This window comes from Manis pentadactyla, chromosome 9, assembly GCF_030020395.1.
Source record: "Manis pentadactyla isolate mManPen7 chromosome 9, mManPen7.hap1, whole genome shotgun sequence".
Taxonomy (NCBI): domain Eukaryota; kingdom Metazoa; phylum Chordata; class Mammalia; order Pholidota; family Manidae; genus Manis; species Manis pentadactyla.
The window spans coordinates 10,452,849-10,472,857 of NC_080027.1; the positions used below are offsets into that span (position 1 = coordinate 10,452,849).

Below are 20,009 nucleotides of genomic sequence, written 5' to 3' on the forward strand. Positions count from 1 at the left end.
CCTTGGGCCCTGTCTCCTGGTCTTCCGGATCCTGCCCAGGCTGGTGTGGACAGACCCTCCTCTCCTGGTCTGGGGGTAGAGGAGGACCTTCCTTTTCCCAGGAGAAGGGGCTGTAATGGTCAAGTCGGTGGTGGCCCAGAGGGCACCAGAGAATCCCAGTCCCTCTCGATCAGGCCTTGCCGGACGAACTCGGCCCACGAGGCCTGTCCCAGGTAAGAGTCAGGGTTCTTGGCCTGGGGCTGGGCCCGGCCTGGTCGACCAGCCAAGAGCAGCCCTCCGCACTCCCTACCTGCCCTCTGTGTCCGAGCTCCTGCAGTCTCCCCTGGCCATCAGGTGGGGACCCTAGGGCACGCCGATGCAGGGTTGGTCACTTTGGGGACATGCAGGTCCAGATGCATCTCTGACCAGGGAGGTTAGGGTGTCCCCTGGCTGACACACACCGCAGCACACGGAGCTGCCAGCAGAGGGCACCAGAGGCCTCCTCCACGGATGGGGCCCTGGAAGGCTCAGGTGGGCACTGGCCAGGTGGACAGGTGTCTGCAGTGCAGAGCGCACCCACTGCCTGCTCAGCATCCCCGCTCCTGCACCAGTGCCACTCCAGTTGACTGTCAACGCCACGCCCTGTTCTTGGGCACCTCCCTCAGCTTTGGGCTAAGCTCTCCAAACCAGTTTCGGCCCTTCCTGGCAGACTCATCCCCCTCCCATGGCCGTCAGAGGTCTGACAGACCTGGCTCCCCCTACCCGTCCTGGGCCTGGGGGAGCCACGGCAGGCAGGGTGGCAGCCCCCCTCCTCCCAGGAATGTCTCCCAGGCCCCCCTGGACAGGTGTGCTGGGGAGAGTCCCCTGGCCCCCACAGGCCTCAGGGGTTAAGCGGCTTTATTTGGCATGTCCACTGCCGACTTGATCATGGCCTGCCCCTCCCGACGGCTCTTACATAGGGCGCAATCTCTGGTGGGCTCGGGGATCCACAGTGACCCCCATCCCGCCTCCAGGAGACAGACACATAGCTGCTATTGGACTTAATTGGTTTAATGACACAGCCTCTGAGCCTCCATCACCACTCATCTTGGGGTGTGACCTGCAGAGTCCAGGGCTCCAGATTCACCCACCACCCACACAGCATGCAGGGCAAGCCTGGCCTGAGAACGGGTCAGAGAAAGTTCTTTTCTTGGGCTCTGCCGAGGGGAGAGGGATGGGAGTGGGGGAGGGTGTCCACGGCCAGTTCTCGGGTGAGGGTGACTGAGTCCATCCTGGCTCCTTGATGAGTGAAGGGAATATAGCATGCACCCCAGTGGAGCTGGGAACCCTCCAGGCCACCCCTAGGGAGCAGTGCAGTGGATAGGGGTAACCCCAATATCTGGGGGCTCGGGTCACCAGCCCGGCCAGCTTGGAGCCCAGAGTGGCTGGGTGCTGAGGTCCGCTGTCCTGGCCTGGAGGAGTAGGGGGTCAGGGGGAGCAGTGGTGAGCAGCTGCAGGGGGCAGGGATAGGGGCCAGGGTCACAGGCACCAGATGGAACCCCCGTGTGGGTGGCGACGCCAGAGGAGAAGGCTCTGTGGCCTCAGGGAGGGGTTGTTAGAGGAAGAAAGGGGCTGGGCGGGTTTGGGGACAGCCACGACTCTGGCCACAGGGGCAGGAGGATGAGGGGCTGGTCCCCCCAGGTGGCAAGTTTGGCTGAGGTGGGCCTAGGGGCAGGTGGAGGCAGAGGCATTGCTGAACTTCAGAACAGGCCCCCAGCCTACCCCAAACTCCTTTGGTGTCCACGATGCCAAGTACATCCACATAGAGAATAATGGCCCTTGCAGTGGGGGGTGGCCCCGGCACGGGTGCGACCGGGCTGCAGGCGTGGTGCCCCAGGGCCAGGTCTAGCTGTCTTCCTCTACCCTCCTCTGGTTCTTGGAGTGAAACCTGCTCATAAGCTCCTCCAGCTCTGATCCACCTTGCTGCGTCTGCAGGGATGGGGCGGACTCAGCCTGGGGACCTGCGGGTCGGTCAGCCTCCCCATTTCCCACGACCGGGGCGCAGGCGCGGTGGGAGGCACAGAAGAGGGGGTCGGCTTACCTCCAGGAAGGCCTTCTGCACGGTGAGCTGGCTGTACACGCGGACGCCGTCCTCACCGCACACCTTCTTCAGCTCCTCCTTGTTGAGCGAGAAGAGCTGGGGCCCAGTCAGGATGCCCAGGTTCTCCACGATGCTGCGGGCAGGTGGGCGGCGGGGCATGAGGGCGGGCCCGGCCCGGCAGCCTCCGCAGCGCCCGCGCCTGCCCGCGCTGCGCGCCCCCGCAGCACGCTCACCGGGGGCTGAAGGCCTTGGCTTCCAGCCAGGCGCGGACCTCTTCGGGGCCCGACTCGTACGTGAGCGGCTGGCGCACCGGCTGGCTGCGCTCCACGCGGAAGTGCCGCTGGGGTGGCTGCGTCTTGATGTGGCTGATGATCCTGACGAGCTCGTCGTTGACCTCGTCCATGTGCTGGATCAGCTCTGCGGGCGGCACCGCGCACTCAGGGCCCCCGCCGCGCCCCTCCCTCCCCAGGCCCCGGGCCCCGCCCCTCGGCGGCGCAGCCTCTCACCGTCCTTGCCCCCTGCGAAGCTTGGGGGCAGCTTGTGGGTGGGACTGGCGGCACCCCAGTATTTCTGGCTGGCCTGCAGGGGTGGGGGGAGAGGCAAGAGGGTGGGGGCACCCCCAGCCCCGGCTGGTCATTCGATGTAGCCTACTTGTGCATACAGACCACCTCCACCGCCCTCCGCGGCCCGCTCCACTTTCTGTCCCCTGAGTGGAGCGATGAGAATGTGAGGCACCCGCGCCTCGTCGCCCCCCACCCCAAACCTCCCCAGGCCCCCACCGGGCCTGCGGGCCGGCCCCTCCGCACCTTTGCAGAGACCCACTGGGGGCCCGTTCCAGCCCCTGCTGTGGAGGGTTCACCCCACCCATCCCAGGCTTCTGCGGAGACCCGGCTGCAGCTGCTGCCCAGACGCCTGGCCCCGACCTCCACCTCCCTCACCTGCTCCAGGTGGGCGTCCTCTGGCTGGACCTCATCCAGGATGTTGCAGGGCACATAGCCTGCCTGGCCACTGCGATTGCGAAGCTTCCACCACTGGCGACCATCCTCGAGCACCTGCGGGCACCCCTCCCCGCCATCATCCCCAGCCTGCAGGGTACCACCCCTCCTCCAACCATGGGCACCAGTCCGGGGTGCACTTCACAGGTGGGCCGGAGAGTTCTGGGCATCTCCCCATGGGGCTGACCCTCCAGTCGTATGGGGACGATCACCACTCCCTCCAGGTGCTCCTGGCCCCGCCCAGCCTTCCAGTCCCACCAGAGGGATCCCCCTGGCCCCCCACTTTCCTCAGTAGGGCCCTGAGTCAGGGTACCTCTAGCCTACTTGTGCATACAGATCACCCCCACCACCCTCCACAGCCCGCTCCACTTTCTGTCCCCTGGTGAGTGGCCTGGATTCAGGATTGGCACAGATGGTGCTTTGAGGGGCCTTTGGGGTGGGCATGAATGACGAGCCCCCTGCTGGGTCGGAGGGTCCCTCACTCTCCAGCTTGGGCCCAACCTACTCTAGCACAGGGGCCCCGGAGCCCCCTCTGAGATTCCCCAAGACAGGGAGGCCCCTTAGGCTGTGCTCCAGGTGGGCCTGGGCTGTGGACCCAGACTGGAGCCTGGGGAAAGGGGTCCCAGTGTCACACAGCCCCACCCTCACCCCTGCCCGCCTCCTGAGCAGCCTGCTCCTGGCCCCCACTCACCTCCAGGACCTCGTCCCTGAGCACCGACAGCTCGCTGGCGTTGCGGGCTGTGAAGTCGTAGAGGATCTTCACGTACTTGGCCATGGTGGGCACGGACTCGTAGCCCCTGCGTGGAACAGGTGGAGCTGAGGCCCAGGGCTGGGCTGGGTCTCCTCCCGGACCTGGGGTGAGGCTTGGGGGAGCAGCTTCCAGGTGCCTGGCTACCTCCTGCTTGACTCTCCGAGGCGCAGCGGAGAGAGGCTGTGGCTTGTCAGCCGGGAATGGAAACTGTGACAGCCCCAGAGTGTCAGGGGCCCCTGGGCAGAGGTGGGGGCGGAGGTGGGCGGGACTCGGGGGCCATGGGCACAGCAAGTCTGCCCCAGCCCAGGCCACTTCATGGGTCTCCAGGCCCCCAGGAACCAGAGCTAGCGTGTACCCAGGAAATGACAGGGTCACAGCACACCAGAAACAGCTGACCAATGAGGGTGGGATGTTTTCAGGGCCAAGGCCCCTGAAGCATGGCGGACATTGCAGGAGCAGCCGCAGGGGGCTGCCCATGGGCAGCAGGGGCGCAGGGCATGAGGGCAGCAGCTCTGACTGGGGGTGTCCCAGGCTCAGGTGGAGCTCTGCTCATGCCGGGCCATCCCGCTGGGTCAGTCTGATCATCAGGTCAGCTCCACATCCAGTACAGGCCCCAAAACGCCAGGGAGGGGTGGGGCTGGATGGCCCTGGAGTCCTGGCTGGGGTCTGCCCGGGTTGGCCAGGTGGATGGCCAGGGGCTGGAGGTCGAGATGCAGATGTTTCTTAAAGTGTGGCCCTAGGGCAGGCCCTGGGCACCAGGCTGGTGATGTGGGGTGAAGGGATGGGCTCCCTCCTCTCCTCAAACTGAATCCTGGGGCCTGGCAGGGTAACAACCTCCCAGGCAGATCCTGGGCCAGGAATGGGAACAGAAAGGAGAGGAGGGGGGGATCCCCCAGGCCCTAGGTCTGTGAGACGTGGTGTGCGGAAATGTGTGTGTGCAGGTGGAGGGCTGCTGTCCTAGCTCAGACCCTGTCTCCTCTGCTCCTCTGCCTGCATCAGCCTCAATAGGGCAAGGATTGATGAAACCACTTAAGTTTAGTGGCTTAATGTATTTCTAACCATGACTCTGAAACATAAATGTAGGGACATGAAAAGAGACGATGGATTAAGGCAGTGAATTTATGGGTGGCTTTTGACATTTTTCCTTCAATTATATATAAAGGTAGAATGAAAGTATGGTACTAATTTGGAAAAATGCCATTTTGAAAGGTATGAATGAGGCACTTATTGCCACCTGGTGGCAGCACACCCACAGCAAAGCCTCTGTGATTTGAGGGGTGAGTGTCACACTCCCTCTGTGAAGAAGGCTTACCTGTGAGCATGTGGGGAGCTGCCTGGTGAGACATCCCCGGGGGGTGTGGGCTCAGACACAAGGCTGTGCTTCATGGAGTTTCGAAAAGATGGTCGGCTCACTGGAGTTGGCTGTGGGGGAAATGGATCACCTGGGCTCTGTGTGGGGTGGGAGTAGCTAGGCAGGGTGCTGAGGGCAATGGAGGTGAACTACAGTGAAGGGGTGGATGCCGGGGTTGTGGGGGGAGGTGGGCTGTGGGTGCTCTGACCTCATCCTCAGGGGTGGACACCTGCCCCTCCACTTCCCAGGGAGCCTCCTGCAGCACGTCCATGGGTGGCTCCCAGCCGTTGTGGAACGTGGGCACATAGAGGGGCACCTGCGGCTCCTGTGGCCACTCGGAGCTGAAGGAGTCCTGGGGTGAGCTGTGCCCACCTGTGGGAAGCGGCCCCTCCCACGCCCCCATCTGGTCCGAGCCTCCACCCTGCACCGCCCTGCCCAGGCCTTCCCACCCCCTTCCTGCCCACAGACGCACCGGGGGCGTGTCCAGGTCTCCCCCAGCGACTCCCACAGGGCCGTTTCCTTGGGGACTAGGTGGCCACGCAGGAAGCCCACAGCATCTTGGGACAGTAGGGGACTGGACACTGAGCGTGCAATGTCTGGACCACCACAGGTGCTGACAATCTAGGGCACAGTGTGGTTAGGGGCGCCGCGCCCGCCAGACCCCAGCCTGTACCCCGCCCAGGGCAGCCCCACTGAGGGCAGAAACCCCCCCACACCCCCCGAGCCCAGTCACCAGGTCCAGAGGCCCGAAGAGGAAGTGCACGAGCTCAGCCGCGCTGGGGTTCTGGATGTGCCTCTGCAGCTTGGCCTGGTGGGGAGTGGGCAGCAGGTGGGTGGGGAGTGGGGGGCTCCAGACCCCCACATTCCATGTCAGCACTGGGGGGCGGGCGGGGGCGCAGGCCGCTGACTCACCAGCAGGTTGATGGCTAGCTTGATTTTCTGGAAGCAGTCAACAAACTCAGCCTCGGAAGGGGGCCGCGCCCGCAGTGTGAGGACGCCCTCTGGAATGGGGGTGGTGTGAGCCCGCTGGCCTGTCACTGAGTCCCACGAGTTTTGTCTGCAGTCTCATGTGTCCCTCCACCCGGACTGGACCCCCTGCTCAGTGGCCACTCCGTCCCCCCTCCCCCACCTCTACTGCATCTTGGTCTCTGCATCGGACACCCCACCTGCCCGGTGCCCCTCCTCCGCACCCGCCTCCCCTCCCAACCCGTGCCCCCAGGGCCCCCCCACCGCACCCGCAGGTCCTTTCTTCCCCTTCTTCTTCCCCTTCTTGCGCTGTTTCAGCTGCTTGAAAGCCTCAGCCGCCTTCTGCAGCCGAGCCACGAACCACTCGATGTCGTCCAGGGCACAGTTGAGGACTTGCTGGGGTCAGAGTGGGGGTGTGTCAGCCTCAGGCACCCCCACCCCCTGCCGGGACAGCCCACTGCGGCCCCTTGGCCCTGCCTGGGGGAGGCTGGGCCGAGGCTGGGCCCTGGCCGGGGGCTGACAAGACCCACCGTTTCCTTCTCTATCTTCTGAGCCAACACGGCCCGCGGCTCCTCGTCCTGCGACTCCCGGCGGCGGAAGCCTGGACAGGGCAGAGCTGCTGAAGCCAACGCTGCCCCGTGGCCGGGCAGCCCCAGCCCTGGCCCACGGCCTACCTGGCTCGCTGAGCGGCACAGGTGGGCCCACTCGGTTCCTGGAGGGGGAGCCCCCGCCCAGGTGCTGGAAGGGGATGGGGGCCGGGCCCATGGGAGGTGGCAGGACTGACTGCCGTTGCCGGATCTTCTCCTGGTGGCCCCTGGGGGAAAAGGCGGCTCAGCCCGAGACTGCGGGCGCCTCCCAGGCCCTCCCGCTGTGTCCCCTCCGCCCTACTTCAGGGTCTGAGGCCGCATCTTCTTCCCCAGCCGGCAGTCGGCCAGCGCGCTCTCGATGTCCTCATGCACCAGCTCCGCCTGGGGGGGACAGCGTGTGAGGTGGCGGCTGGGCTGGCCCTCCACCCAGTGCCCGCCCGGCCCTGCCTCACCTCCACCTCGTCGCAGTAGAAGAAGTGGATGTCGGGCTTGCTCTGCTCGGAGTCCTGGCACACGAGCAGCAGCACCGACGGGTAGCGCAGCTGGTTCAGCACCGTCTGGCTGTGCCGCACGGTGGGCAGTGGGAAGTTCTCCAGCTCCTCCTGGGGGCCGGGCAGCTCAGTGGATGCAAACCCGCCCCAGGCAGAGCCGAGGAGGGACACAGCCACGGACACAGCCTGTGGCATTCCAGCCACGGACATGGATGCAAGTGCAGCTTGCAGCCCAGAAAAGGGACGTGGCCCAGTGTGGACAGACATTAGCTCTGCTGACAGGCCACAGCTGTGGCACACGGATCACTGACACACCGGGCCCTGTGTGACGTGGCTTCTGGGAACACTCAGCCCCATCCAGCCACCTGCCCTGACCTGTCCGCCCTTGGCGCTTGTCAGGGCACCACCCCCACAGGGATGCCCCACTGCTCTGGTCAATGCCTCTGCCACCTGCCCAACTGCCTACCTGGGACTCCACGTCCAGCAGTCGCAGGGACTGGTCGCTGACCTGCAGCAGCATCTCCTGCATCCAGACCTTCTCCTTGGAGCTCAGCTGCACCAGCTTCCGGATAGCGTCATCCACAGACACGATGGCTTCACTCTTGTCCATGATGAATGTGGCCAAGTGCTGGGGGCAGGAACAGTCTGGGCAGAGCCCACCTCATGCCAGCATCAGGGACAAGGGGTACACCCTGGGGGTCTGAGGGGCCATGGCCAATCCTGGGGGGCCACGGACAACCCAGGGGGCCTGAGGGGGTCTCTGCTGTGTCTTGGTGGATGTCTGTGGGGCCACAGATGTGCCCTGACAGAACCCTTGGCAGCCCTCCACAATCAATCCCTGTCCACCACTTCTCGGGTGGCTGGGCTGCAGGGACACCCGCCTCCCTCCCCAGCTGACCTGGTGCAGGCTCACTGCAGGACCTTTGCACGCTGTCTCTACCCACGCCCCTGGCCTTCCCAATGCTCTTCCTTAAGGATTCTGCCTGGACATCACCCTCCCTGACTGTTTAGCCTACAGTGTCACCGTGACACCTCATCCCTGACCTGCCTGCTTTTTGTTTGTCATGAGCTGACACTGTGTTGTATGTGACCTACTTCTCTTTGTTTTCTGGCTGCTGGGCTCCCCGCTGACACCCAGGGCCAGGGGCAGTGCAGTGTAGGAGTAAGCGCCCTGGGCTCTTGGCCAGCCCAGCCCTCCCCTTACCAGTGTGCCCTTCTGTCCCCCCACCTCCTGCCAGGCTCCCCCATGTGTCTGTTGATCTTCACTGGATTTAGTAAGCAATGCTGGGATAGCTGGATAAACACTAACATCAACTCCAGGCAGTCAAGACTTAAGGCAAAATGCAAAACCATGAAAGTGCTAAAAGAAAATCCTGGATGATTTTTTTATATTCTCAGGCCTTGGCAAGAGGGTACTTTCCTAAACAAGGAAGAAAATCCAGATGCTCAAAAGAAAAGACCAATAAATCTGACTTAATGAGAAAGATAAAAACTTCTGCCTGAGGAAAAAAAATACTATATACAGGGTTAAAAAGAAAAAGTGGGAAAACTATAGATAGAGTAGACATAAAAAGGCTAATTTTCTTAATATATAAAAAGACTGATATGTGTTATAATGACAGTTCTTACATCGTTAAAAGCTCTATCTCGTTAAATAAAGATACCAGTAATAAATGAATAAGTAAATGAGAAAATATGTAAGTGAAAAGATCAACACCCCAATAGAAAAATTGGCAGAAGTTATATAAACAGAGAGTCTTCAGGAAAGAAAACGTAAGTAACTTTCTAATATAGAAAATTGTATGTGATCTCATTCAACAAAAGGACTGTGAATTGAAGCTCTGAGACTATTACTTTAGGAATGAATCAACCATTGATTTTTTTACCGAGTCTATTGAGTAGCACCAACCAGTTCTTGTGGGTTACACCTGTGAGTTAGGGCGCAGTGAAGTGGGAACACCACTACACACCCGTCTGGCTGCTCTGGGGATAGGCTGGTGACACTGTAAAGGGGCACGTGCTCTCCTGTCATGATTCTGCTTCAGGTACCTGCCCGGGCACAAAACTGCGGAACTGCTTGTAATAATGACGGTGGGACCCAGCCTACATGTCCACCCACAGGTTAGAGCGCTAAGTGGGCAGAAATACAGCATGGGCTATGGGGAGCCTGTGTGTCTGTGTGGGGCAGGGTACGACCCAGAGCATGCTGCTAGCAGCACACACCACAACCAGACCAAACCAAGCCATGCCACCATGCTCAGTAATTCCTAAATGGCTGAAAGCCAGGGCATGTTTTGTGGCTACACAGTTGTGGAAATTAACACACTTTTAACACTTTCAACCAATGGGTGAAAGAAGAAATCCCAAGGGAAATAAAATACTTAGAGGCAAGTGAAAATGAAAACACAGCACACCAAAACTGACGGGGCTCATCAAAAGCAGTGCTTAGGGGAGCCTTTACAGCTGTAAATGCTTCCACGAATACAGAACAATCTGAATAATCCACAGGTCGAAGAAGTCACAAGAAAACCAGACATTCTGCACCGCAGTAGAGGGGGTGAGGATCTAATCACGTGGGTAACTGGTGAACCAGTGTGTTGTATATTTGACTCCAATATAAGATTGCATATCAATGATACTTCAGTAAAAAAGAGAAAAAAGAAAATATTCTGAACCAAATGATAATAACACTATGTACATGAAAACTTGTGGGATACAGCTAAGTGAGTCCTTCACTTGAAATTTACAGCTTTAAATGAATACATCAGAAAAGAAAGAATATATAATATCAGTGATCTAGGCACTCCCCTTAAGAAGCTAGACAAAGACAATCAAAACCCAAAGTAATTGGAAGGAAGGAAATTAAGAGAGAAATCAACGAACTAGTAAACAGAGAAATACTAGTGAAAAATCAACAAAGCTCAAAGTTGGTTCTGAACAGATTAATGAAATTAATAAACCTGTAGCAAGACTGATCAAGAAAAAAAACAGAGAACACAAATTACCAATAACCAGAAGGACAGAGAGGACATTACCACAGATCCTACAGGCATCAAAGTGAACTTGCAATCAAAAACCTTCCAAAGAAGTACAAACCTTATACTCAGAAGGCCTCACAGGTGAGTCCTAACAAATACCTAAGGAAGAAATCTTGACAAGGTTTCATAAACTCCTGAGATGGAGGAGGAGAGCATATCCCCCCGCCACTGTATGAAGCCAACATAAGCTGATGCCAAAACTTGCCAAGGGCATTGAAGGAAAAGAAAATTATAGACCAGTATCGCTAATAAGCATCAATGCAAAAAACCCTTAACGAAATATTAGCAAGGGCCCAACGGCATATAAAAAGGACAACACACCATGAACAAATGAGGTTTATCCCAGAAATGCAAGGTTGATTCAACATAAAAAAAAAGCCAATCAGTGTGATTTACTATGTTGAGTAGTGAATAAATCACAATAGGCTCAGAGAAAGCATTTAACAAAATTCAACACCTTTCATGATAAAAACTCTCAGCAAACAAGAATGGAAAGGACCTTTCTCACTCCAATAAAAGATGTCTACAAAAACACAGCAAATAAAACAGGTAGACTTGAGGACTTTCTTCTGAGACTGGACAGAATGCAAGGGCATGTACTCCCAATACTCCGATTCAGCATTGGACTAGTGGCCCTCACCAGGGCAATGAAATAAGAAGATAAAGTAGCATCTATTTATGATAAAAACTCTCAGCAAAATGGGTATAGAGGGTAAGTACCTCAACATAATAAAGGCCATATATGATAAACCCACAGCCAACATCATACTGAACAGCGAGAAGCTGAAAGCTTTTCCTCTGTGATCAGGGACAAGACAGGGATGCCCAGTCTCCCCACTGTTATTCAACATAGTACTGGAGGTCCTAGCCACGGCAATTAGACAAAACAAAGAAATACAAGGAATCCAGATTGGTAAAGAAGAAGTTAAACTGTCACTATTTGCAGATGACATGATATTGTACATAAAAACCCTCAAGAATCCACTCCAAAACTACTAGATCTAATATCTGAATCCAGCAAAGTTTCAGGATACAAAATTAATACACAGAAATCTGTTGCATTCCTGTACACTAACAATGAACTAGCAGAGAGAGAAATCAGGAAAACAATTCCATTCACAACTGCATCAAAAATAATAAAATACCTAGGAATAAACTTAACCAAGGAACTGAAAGACCTATACTCTGAAAACTACAAAACACTCATGAAAGAAATTAAAGATACCAATAAATGATCCAATAAAGGGTTGACATCCAAAATGCATAAAGAGCTCCCACACCTCAACAAATAAAAAGCAAATAATTCAATTAAAAAATGCAGACACTTCTCCAAAGAAATTCAGATGGCCAACAGACACATGAAAAGATGCTCCACATTGCTAATGTCAGAGAAATGCAAATTAAAACCACAATGAGATATCACCTCACACCAGTAAGGATGGCCACCATCCAAAAGACAAAACAACCACAAATGTTGGCGAGGATGTGGAGAAAGGGGAACCCTCCTACCCTGCTGGTGGGAATGTAAATTAGTTCAACCATTGTGGAGAGCAGTATGGAGGTTCCTCAAAAAGCTCAAAATAGAAATACCATTTGACCCAGGAATTCCACTCCTAAGAATTTACCCTGAGAATGCAGCAGCCCAGTTTGAAAAAGGCAGATGCACCCCTATGTTTATCGCAGCACTATTTACAATAGCCAAGAAATGGAAGCAACAACATGCATGGAGCTAGAGGGTATTATGCTCAGTGAAATAAGCCAGGCAGAGAAAGACAAGTACCAAATGATCTCACTCATATGTGGAGTATAAGAACAAAGGAAAACTGAAGGAACAAAACAGCAGCAGAAACACAGAACCCAAGAATGGACTAACAGTTCCCAAAGGGAAAGGGACTGGGGAGGGTGGCTGGGAAGGGAGGGATAAGGGGAATAAGGGGCATTACATTTAGGACACGTAGGTGGGGGTACGGGGAAGGCCGTATAGCACAGAGGAGACAAGTAGTGATTCCAGAGCATCTTACTACGCTGATGGACGGTGACTGCAATGGGGTGTGTGGTGGGGACTTGATAATGGGGGTAATCTAGTAACCTCACTGTTGATCATGTGATTGTATATTAATGAGACCAAAAAATAAAAGAAGATAAAGTGGCTAAAAATAAGAAATTACATACTGGATTTTTAGACAGCATTATTGTAGATGTAGAAAATCCAGCAACTCCACAAACAAATGACCAGAACAAATAAATGAACTCAGTAAAGTCTTAGGGTTATTCGGTCACTGAGAAAATTTCAATAGTTTTTGTACGTGCTAGCAATAGACAACTGGAAAATGAAGTTAAAAAAAAATCATTTGTATCGGTATATAAAAATCAAATACCCAGTGAGTATTTTCACAAAAGACATGTAGGACCCCTACTGTGCAAACCACAAAACCTCTTGAGTGAAGGTAGGTACGTTCTGGTGCGTACAGAGACCCCACGTGCTGGACGGGAAAACTCAGTATTCCCAAAACACTAAGATGTCACCTGTCCCTGAATTGATCTGTAGATTTGACTCAATGCCAATCAAAATTCTATCAGGCTTTTTTTGGTGGGGGGTAGGCAGGTAAAAATGGACAGTTTGATTTTTCAATGTAACTGCAAGTCCAAAGAACTTAGAATAATCAGGAAAATCTCCAAGAAAAAAGAACTAAGTTGGAGAACTCACATTGCCTGATTTATAAATAATGCCACAGTGAGTGACCGTGTGGAGCAGAGAAGCTCAGAAGAGACCAATTCATGTCCAGTGAATCGATTTTTGACAAAAGCACCAATAGGGGAGGGAGGGTCTCTTGAATGTGACCGCACCTTCCCCACGGGGAAGAAATGAACCTTGAGTGCCATGCTCCCCAATCAGCCTTGATTCACACCACACCCAAAATTAATTTAAAATGGATCAGAGACCCAAATGCAAAAGCCTCAACTGTGAGGTATCTAGGAGAAACACACAAAGAAATCTTCAGAGCCTTGGGTCAAGCAATGATCCCAAGCCCCCTTCTCCCTGAAAAAACAAGAAAACCCTAACTATCACAGATAAAACAGGGAAGATGAGATGTCAGCACCATCACCAAACTGGGAGAAGGTGACAATGTGCGTACAGGACGCCTACCCGTCAGGATGGAGCGTGTGTACATGTGGGGATGGACCAGGGCCACACGAAGCCGAAGCATCCCCTGCAGCCCAGCGCCTACAGCTGTCTTGCTCTACACTCACTTTTCCTTGAAATGAATTCACGAAGCAGAACAAAGGTGTCTGTGAACCGTGAGGCTCCACTTAGAAAGGATTCTCAAAAACACAATGTGTGGTGATGGAGGGCACAGCGGTGCTGCCCACGCTGGGGTGGGAAAGACACAGGGCCAGGGTGCTTTGGGGCAAAGGCATTTTCTGGGTGCCGACTGTGTTATGTTGATGTAGGAGACAGTGAAAACCAAACCCACAGGCTTCAGCGGTGCCCCCCACTGTCAGAGTGGGTGTGTACTCCCCTGCCCCACCCTCTCTCTGTGCCGGTTTCCCCCTCCAGGAGGGGCAACCAAACCCGCCCACTTCCCCTGCCTTGGTGGCTGTTGGGTGAGCAGGAGAGGCCCCCGGGGGCTGCGGCCCCTCAGCAGGCTAGCCTGGACCGAAGTCCGGGAGCAGGCCTGGGAGGCCTGGGTGGCTATGGTTCCTCACCCAGGAGGGCAAAGTCCTGAGACGGAAAGGGATGGAGCTGACCTGCCCCCTCCTGCCCTGTCCTTGGGCACAAAGGCAGCAGCAGTCACCAGATGGGCAGGGCCACCATCTCCCAACACGGCTGGTCAAGGGCCCTAGTGACTGGCATGGTGCAGGCCAGGGAACAGGCTCAGCCAGCAGGCCCGCCTGGCCTCTGTGGGTATGGAGGCTTCTGTGGGGAGGGAGGTGCCCCCATTCCTGGCCCAGGGCCCCTTTCCTGGTACAGACTCCCCCTTTCTGGTCCAGGCCCCCCTTCCTGGCCCAGGCCCACTGTCCCTGCCTCCTGGGCCACTCCAGCCCTACTGCTGTGCTGCCTTGGACGATGGCCAGGACCGAGGACCTCAGCCTGCTGCCAGGAGCAAGAAGGTCACTTTAAAATCATATTTCCTGAGTTCAACATGTGGATCAAAACAGTCCCAAGAAAAGCCTGCTGAGCTGGCAGCTGGTGTGGAGCACAGGCGAGCAGTCCGACCCCACCTCCCCGCGCCTTCTCGGTTCTGTCTTCTCCCCACTCAACCAGCTCCTTGTTTTGGAGCCAGGATGACAATTTCCACGGGGCCTTTCCATCTGAGCCCGCCAGACAGCACCCAGGGCTTGTCCCCCACCCAACCCCAGCCCGTGTGGGCCACTAGCACCTTCTCTCCCCAGGCATGCCTTCAGGCTCCCTGTGTCCCCAGGCTGTGAGCTCCCCAGGGCAGGGACCTCCTGGGTCCCCAGACCGTGAGCTCCCCCAGGGGGGGGGCTCCCCAAGATCTACTCCTGTAGGGGTACCTGATGTGGACCGGTCCTTGGCTCTAGCCACCTGCTGTGGGTGTCAGACCTGGGCTACCCGTGACTCTCTGCGCCTGCCCCACCCATGCTGCCCGGCCCCTTGGGCGCTGAGGTGGTTGTGCATGCAGGGCAGGCCCCTGGCCGCCTCACCTGGACGTGATACTGGGATGTCTCGTGCATGATGATATTCGAGTTGGAGTACTTCTTTCTCTGCTCTGAACAGGAAGCACTGGTCACTCACCCTGAGGGTGGGGCCATGGCCCCCAGTCCAAGCTGGATCCCAGGTGGGACTGGGGAGGGTGCAGCAGAGGTGGGGTGCTGCTCTGCTGGCCCCTCGAGGCTACCAGGAAGGACTCAAGGATGAGAAATGTGGGAGGTGGCCCTCCCGGCGTCCCCAGGGCATTCCCTGGGGCAGGACCCCGGCTCAGTGTGGTGGGGGCCTGTCTTGGAGAGGGTGCAAGAGGCTCCGTCTCCTCCCTGGAGGCCCCTTGCCCAGGAAGTCCGGGACAGGGCTTCCCCTGCTCTAAGCCCTGCCCCTCCCTAGAGCTTCGTGCTTTCCTGAGGGGACAGGGACACTGTCCAAAGGCACCAAAGGAGAGGGCGGTGGGGGTGGGGGTGTGTCTTAGGGGGGCAGAGCTGGGGGAGGTGGGGACTGGCCAGGCCCCACCTTCCTGGAGCTGGCACCTGGCACTCAGTCCTGCTGGAACCCTGCCCTGGGCGATAGAGTTGCTGCCGAATCAATATTGATGGCCCCTGAATTATTAGCAAGGGCCTCTCCCCTTACCAGAGTGCTGCAGGGAGGGACCCAGGCAGCTGTTGGTGAGGATCCAGGGGCCTCACCTGGGCTCCCAGGGCTGACCTGCATCTCCCCTGGGGGTCCTGGCACAGCCTTGCAGAGGGCAGCGGGCAAGACCTCCCCCGGGCCCCTGCCACTCCCATACTAGGCTGTCACCCACAGCCTCCCATCCTCAAACCTCACTCACCAAACAGGTCCTTGGCACTCATCTTGGACACACTGTCAGACTGGCCCAGGCTGCCGCTGCCAGGGAGAGGCTGGTGAGGGCAAGTCTGTGCTGCTCCCTCCCTGGGGACAGCTCCCCTCCCTGGGGTCAGCTTGGTGGGGGAGGAGTGGGCAGGTGGGGCGGGGGCTCACTTGGCAGCACCCGGGTAGCAGCTCACGGACCCCGACTGGCTCATGGTGTCCCTGGTGGTGGCTGGCAATGCAGGGCAGACCTCAGTGAGGCCTGAGTCCGGGGCCTAGTGCCCACACCTGAGGGCACAGAGTGAAGCTGACACCTCCTTGGGCCCCGGTGGTGGCCTCCGCACACTCAGTGCAGGGCCTGGGTCTCCTCCTACCACATGCCACAGCCAGGGGTTGGAGCCTGATGTCCTGGCCACATTCCCCAAGGGTGCCTGGGCAGGGGGTCCTCAGGCAGCAAAGCCCCACCTCCTGGGGACACACCAGGACCACCCCTGCCTTGCGTCCCAGCTGGCGGTCACTGTGGCCCCATCTCATCCAGGACCCTTGGTCCTCCACAGAGACCCTCAGGCCATCTGGGGTGGGGCTGAGAGGGGGTATCTTGGAGGCTCTGGAGGTGGGTCCTTGGCAAGGAAGTGCCTTCCCAGCAGAGGGTCGGGCAGGTTCAAAGGCCCTGAGGCAGGTGGGAGGCAGACACTGGAGGAAGAGTTCAGGGTGAGGCTGGAGCCCTGGGGGGTGTACTGGGTCCTAGAGCCCAGGGCAAAGGCCAGAGGGAGCCCACCCTCTGGGGTGAGCAGAGCCTGGACCCCTGGACCAGGCTGGCATGTCCTGGGGGTCTGTGTCCCCTGGGGACCTCTGGCAAGGCTGTCCCTCTTTGGCCTCAGTGTTTGGGGGTCTGCCAGGGTGGGGACTCACAAGCTAAGGGTGCTGGTATCCAAGGAAGGGAGTGCCCCAGGACTTTCTGGTTTGACTCCCAGGAGGTGTGAGGTGCTGGGGCCACTCCCGCCCACATGCTCTCTGGGGAGAAGTGGGTGAGGGCGCAGGGTCAGATTCCTCTGTCCATCTGACTGTGGAGAATATGCCCGGAATGCTCATGACCCAGGGGGTGAGCCCAACTGTTTGCTTAATGGGAGCCAAAGGCATTGGGCACGTGTGTTCAGGTACACACACCTGGGTGACACACAGACGTGCACAGGTCGGGGCATGCAGCCCCTCCCCTCAGGGAGCCTGGGCTGGGAACATGGAGGCTTCAGCTCCCTGGGACAGAGTGAGGGTCCCTGGGCCATGCGGACGGGGGGTTCGGCACAGCCGGGGTCAGGGATCAGCTGGGGGAAGGGGAACTTCTTTAGCTGACTGGCAGAGGCGCCCTGCAAACCCAAGGGGTGGCGCGGGCACTGCCCGAGGGGCCTGGGGCCCTGGCTGCACTTTGGTTTTACTATAGCCATTTTCCGGGTGCAAAGGCAGGGCTGAGCAGGGCGCTCGGTTGAGCAGTGGAGGGGAGGAGGCCTTGGCAGGGCAGGAAGGGCGGAGGGAGAGGCTCCAAGTTCAAATTCCAGTTCACAGCCAGTGACCTTGGGGAGGAGTCGGCTTAAGGGCCCAGGGAGAGGGGTGCGGGGGCCCTGGCTTTGCCCAGGTCCGGTAGCTGTGGGCTGGGGAGGGCCGTCGGGGTGGGAGGAGGGATAGGATGGGCCGGGGGAGCCGAGGCGGGGGCGGGCCTGAGGCGCAGTCTAAAGGCAGGCAGAGTGCGGAGCAGACAGGGCTGGGTGGGGCGCTGAGCCCTCGCAGGGACCTGGAGAGGCCTGGGCAGGGCTGCGGGAAGGGGGCCGGGGAGGGTGCGGAGGTGGGGGAGGGGAGGCTCTACCAGCTGGGCCCTGCGTCAGCACAGCGGGGGCCGACCAGGCTGGGGTGGGGGCACAGGTGGTCGGAACACACCTGCAGCCCTGCGGAGCCCCCTCGCCTGCCACTAAGGCCCCAAACACAGGCTCCAGCCTGGCCAGCGGGGCGGCCACAGGTGGGACACCCACGGCCCGCTGCCAGCCCACCCTGGATCTACCTGCACAGGCCCCTGCACAGGCCCCCGCCTCCTCCCTCAAAGCCCCACACCCCACCCTGGATATTCCCTTCTGGTTCAGACACCCAGGAAGCGCCTCCTGACGTCTGACCCACAGGGGCCCAGCCTGCCTTGGGCACTGGGGTGCAGGGCCTGCGAGGGGCCAGGGGAGAGCGGCCCTCACCACCGCCTTCAGGGCTGACTCAGGTGCCACTGGCTTCAACTTCCCCGCGTACCGGCGCCACCCCAGGGCCAGACCCGACCGAACCGGACCGGGCCGGCAGGCCGCAGTGGGACCGGGCTCCTGGCCACGGCCCGGTCAGTGCCTTGCGCCCCGATGCTCCCCTGCGCCCTCGGTCGACCCGAGGGCCCCGGCCAGAGCCCCGCATCGCGCAGCCACCTGGGGAAAACTGAGGTCCGGCCGGCCCGCCGTCGGTGCGCGCAGCTCCCGCGTCGGCCCTCAGCTGCCCTGGTTGGACCTACGCGCTCACCTGCTCTGTCGCCCTGGGCCCCACGGCCGTCCTTCCGTCCTTCCGTCCGCCGTCTGTCGGCGCCTGGCCGGGCGGCGTCCGGGCTCAGCGGGCCGGGCCGGGCGGGGCCCGGAGGAACCTGAGCGGCAGGTTGGAGACCCCGCCCCGCCCGGCTCCCCGCGGCGGCGGCCCCAACACCCGCCCTTCCCTGCCCCGCCCCGCTCCCCGAGGTCGGCCCAATACCTGCCCGTGGCCCCGTGCATACCCCAGGCCAGAGCTGGGGACCAGGGCGACCGCGCAGGCTGAGGCCGTGAGGCCTCTCTGGAGCACTCAGAGCTGTGCCCTGGCAGGGGCAGCGTGCGCCCGGGGAGGCCAGCCTCACCCCTGCCAGATGCCTTCAGCTTCAGGTGCCCCCACTGGGGCCCACCCTGGCCACTGGCCCCAGGGCAAAGCTCCATGTCTTCAGCCCTTTTAGTCTAGGGGAGCACTAGGCCCACCTTCAGTCTGGGTGGGTGTCGGGCTCAGAGGTCAGAGCCCCCTAGTCTGCACTCTGAGCTTGCCAGATGGGACTCACCTCCACAATCTAGGGGATACTGAAGTCTCTTTGTGCCACCCCAGCCCAGCCTGGGCACCCCCTGAGGGGTGGGGGCATCCCACTGGATGGGGTGTGCGAGGGCAGAACGGGTGGGGGGAGCATCCTGTGATGCCCCTTCCCGAGGCCCAGGCCCCAGCTCTGCCCACTCCCGGGCTCCTGCTAATAAACTGACTCCTGGGACGCCTGCCCCGCTGGGCCAGGAGGAAGTGGAGCCCGGGCAGAGGCAGGGCCAGGCGTGGTGGGCAGCTCCCGCACGTGCCGGGATCGGAGGCTATTGTTCCCGTGGTGGGCGGGGCAGGCGAGGCTGTGCTCTCAGAGGGGCAGGGCAGTCGGCCTGCCTGCGTTTGCTGGGGCCAGCATGGCACACTTCCTGGGGAATCCCCAGGGAAGGGCAACACACTTCACCCTGGAGGCTCAGCGGCACTGCATTTGGACTCCAGGGGCGTGTTGCTAGGACCCCAGAGGCAGGTCTCTGTGCCCGTTGTCTGGAGCATCCCAGGTGAGATGCGGAGGGGGTGCAGGAAGTGGCCTTCATCCTTGGGCCCAGCCCTGCCCCTGAACCCCAGCGAGGCCAGACTTCCTGGTTCTCTCCCTAACTCTGCTGAGCACCCAGGGGAGGAGGCAGATGCCCACCTGACCCTTCCTGAAAGCTGTCAGGCTGGGGAAGAGTGGGAAGGCTGCACACAAGGCGACAGCTGAAGGGCAGTTCTTAGCTCCTGAGATAAATGACTGGTATCAGATTGGGAACACTGAGCCCCAAAAGCAGGCAGCAGGGGGCCTGCTGTCCCAGACCAGTTGGTAGCCACCAGGAGCCCTGGTGCCCCCCATGGACAGGAGACCACTGCCTGTGTGTGGCTGAAGTGATGGGGGTCTCAAAGGCCCATCCCAGATCCTTGGGTGGGAGGTTATGAACCCTGGAAGCAACAGGTGTCATGCTGCCTGGGTCTGTAGGGAGCCACAGGGCACCCACCCCACCACCCTAAGGTCACGAGGCATCCACTGGTCCAGAGCCAGAGAAGCTGGCCAAGGGGAGGGATCGCCTCCCAACTCACCCAAGGACAAAATCACTGAGGGTGCCACCACCACTCCTTGCTGAGGCCTGTGCTCAGGCAGAGAAAGAAGTCTGGAGAAGGTAGGTGTCTTAATTAGCACAAACTCA

General features: G+C 58.9%; 1 protein-coding gene across 5 annotated transcripts; it reads right to left on the bottom strand.

The window, feature by feature from the left end:
* Positions 1 to 1,008: 1,008 nt before the first annotated feature.
* EPS8L2 (EPS8 like 2) lies at positions 1,009 to 18,420 on the bottom strand. 5 transcript variants are annotated; one of them, XR_008999110.1, is made up of 21 exons: positions 18,277 to 18,420; positions 15,910 to 16,026; positions 15,740 to 15,795; positions 14,907 to 14,971; positions 7,667 to 7,828; positions 7,162 to 7,311; positions 7,011 to 7,090; positions 6,797 to 6,936; positions 6,653 to 6,723; positions 6,392 to 6,518; positions 6,069 to 6,157; positions 5,890 to 5,964; positions 5,629 to 5,777; positions 5,365 to 5,497; positions 5,118 to 5,227; positions 3,746 to 3,851; positions 2,998 to 3,111; positions 2,566 to 2,765; positions 2,293 to 2,476; positions 2,060 to 2,192; positions 1,009 to 1,947 (listed from the first exon to the last, which is right to left on the bottom strand). XR_008999110.1 is itself a non-coding variant. In XM_036875864.2 (21 exons), exons 2-21 carry the CDS (start codon positions 15,951 to 15,953, stop codon positions 1,864 to 1,866), a joined length of 2,103 nt encoding a protein of 700 aa, XP_036731759.2. In that variant the 5' UTR covers positions 15,954 to 16,026; positions 18,277 to 18,419; the 3' UTR covers positions 1,009 to 1,863. The 5 variants fall into 5 exon arrangements, 4 of the variants coding, with proteins under 4 accessions (XP_036731759.2, XP_036731757.2, XP_036731761.2 ...); XM_036875864.2 differs by having other exon boundaries at positions 2,566 to 2,638; positions 7,709 to 7,828; positions 18,277 to 18,419; XM_036875862.2 differs by having other exon boundaries at positions 2,566 to 2,638; positions 18,277 to 18,418.
* Positions 18,421 to 20,009: the final 1,589 nt, after the last annotated feature.

What these genes read in the sequence shown, in the direction of transcription:
- EPS8L2 (XM_036875862.2), bottom strand. Translation starts at nt 15,953, where the DNA reads ATGAGCCAGTCGGGGTCCGTGAGCTGCTACCCGGGTGCTGCCAA. An exon ending in TCTACTGCGACGAGGTGGAG is followed by an intron (nt 7,091 to 7,161) that starts GTGAGGCAGGGC and finishes TGTCCCCCCCAG; the next exon opens with GCGGAGCTGGTGCATGAGGA. An exon ending in AGCTAGCCATCAACCTGCTG is followed by an intron (nt 5,965 to 6,068) that starts GTGAGTCAGCGG and finishes ACTCCCCACCAG; the next exon opens with GCCAAGCTGCAGAGGCACAT.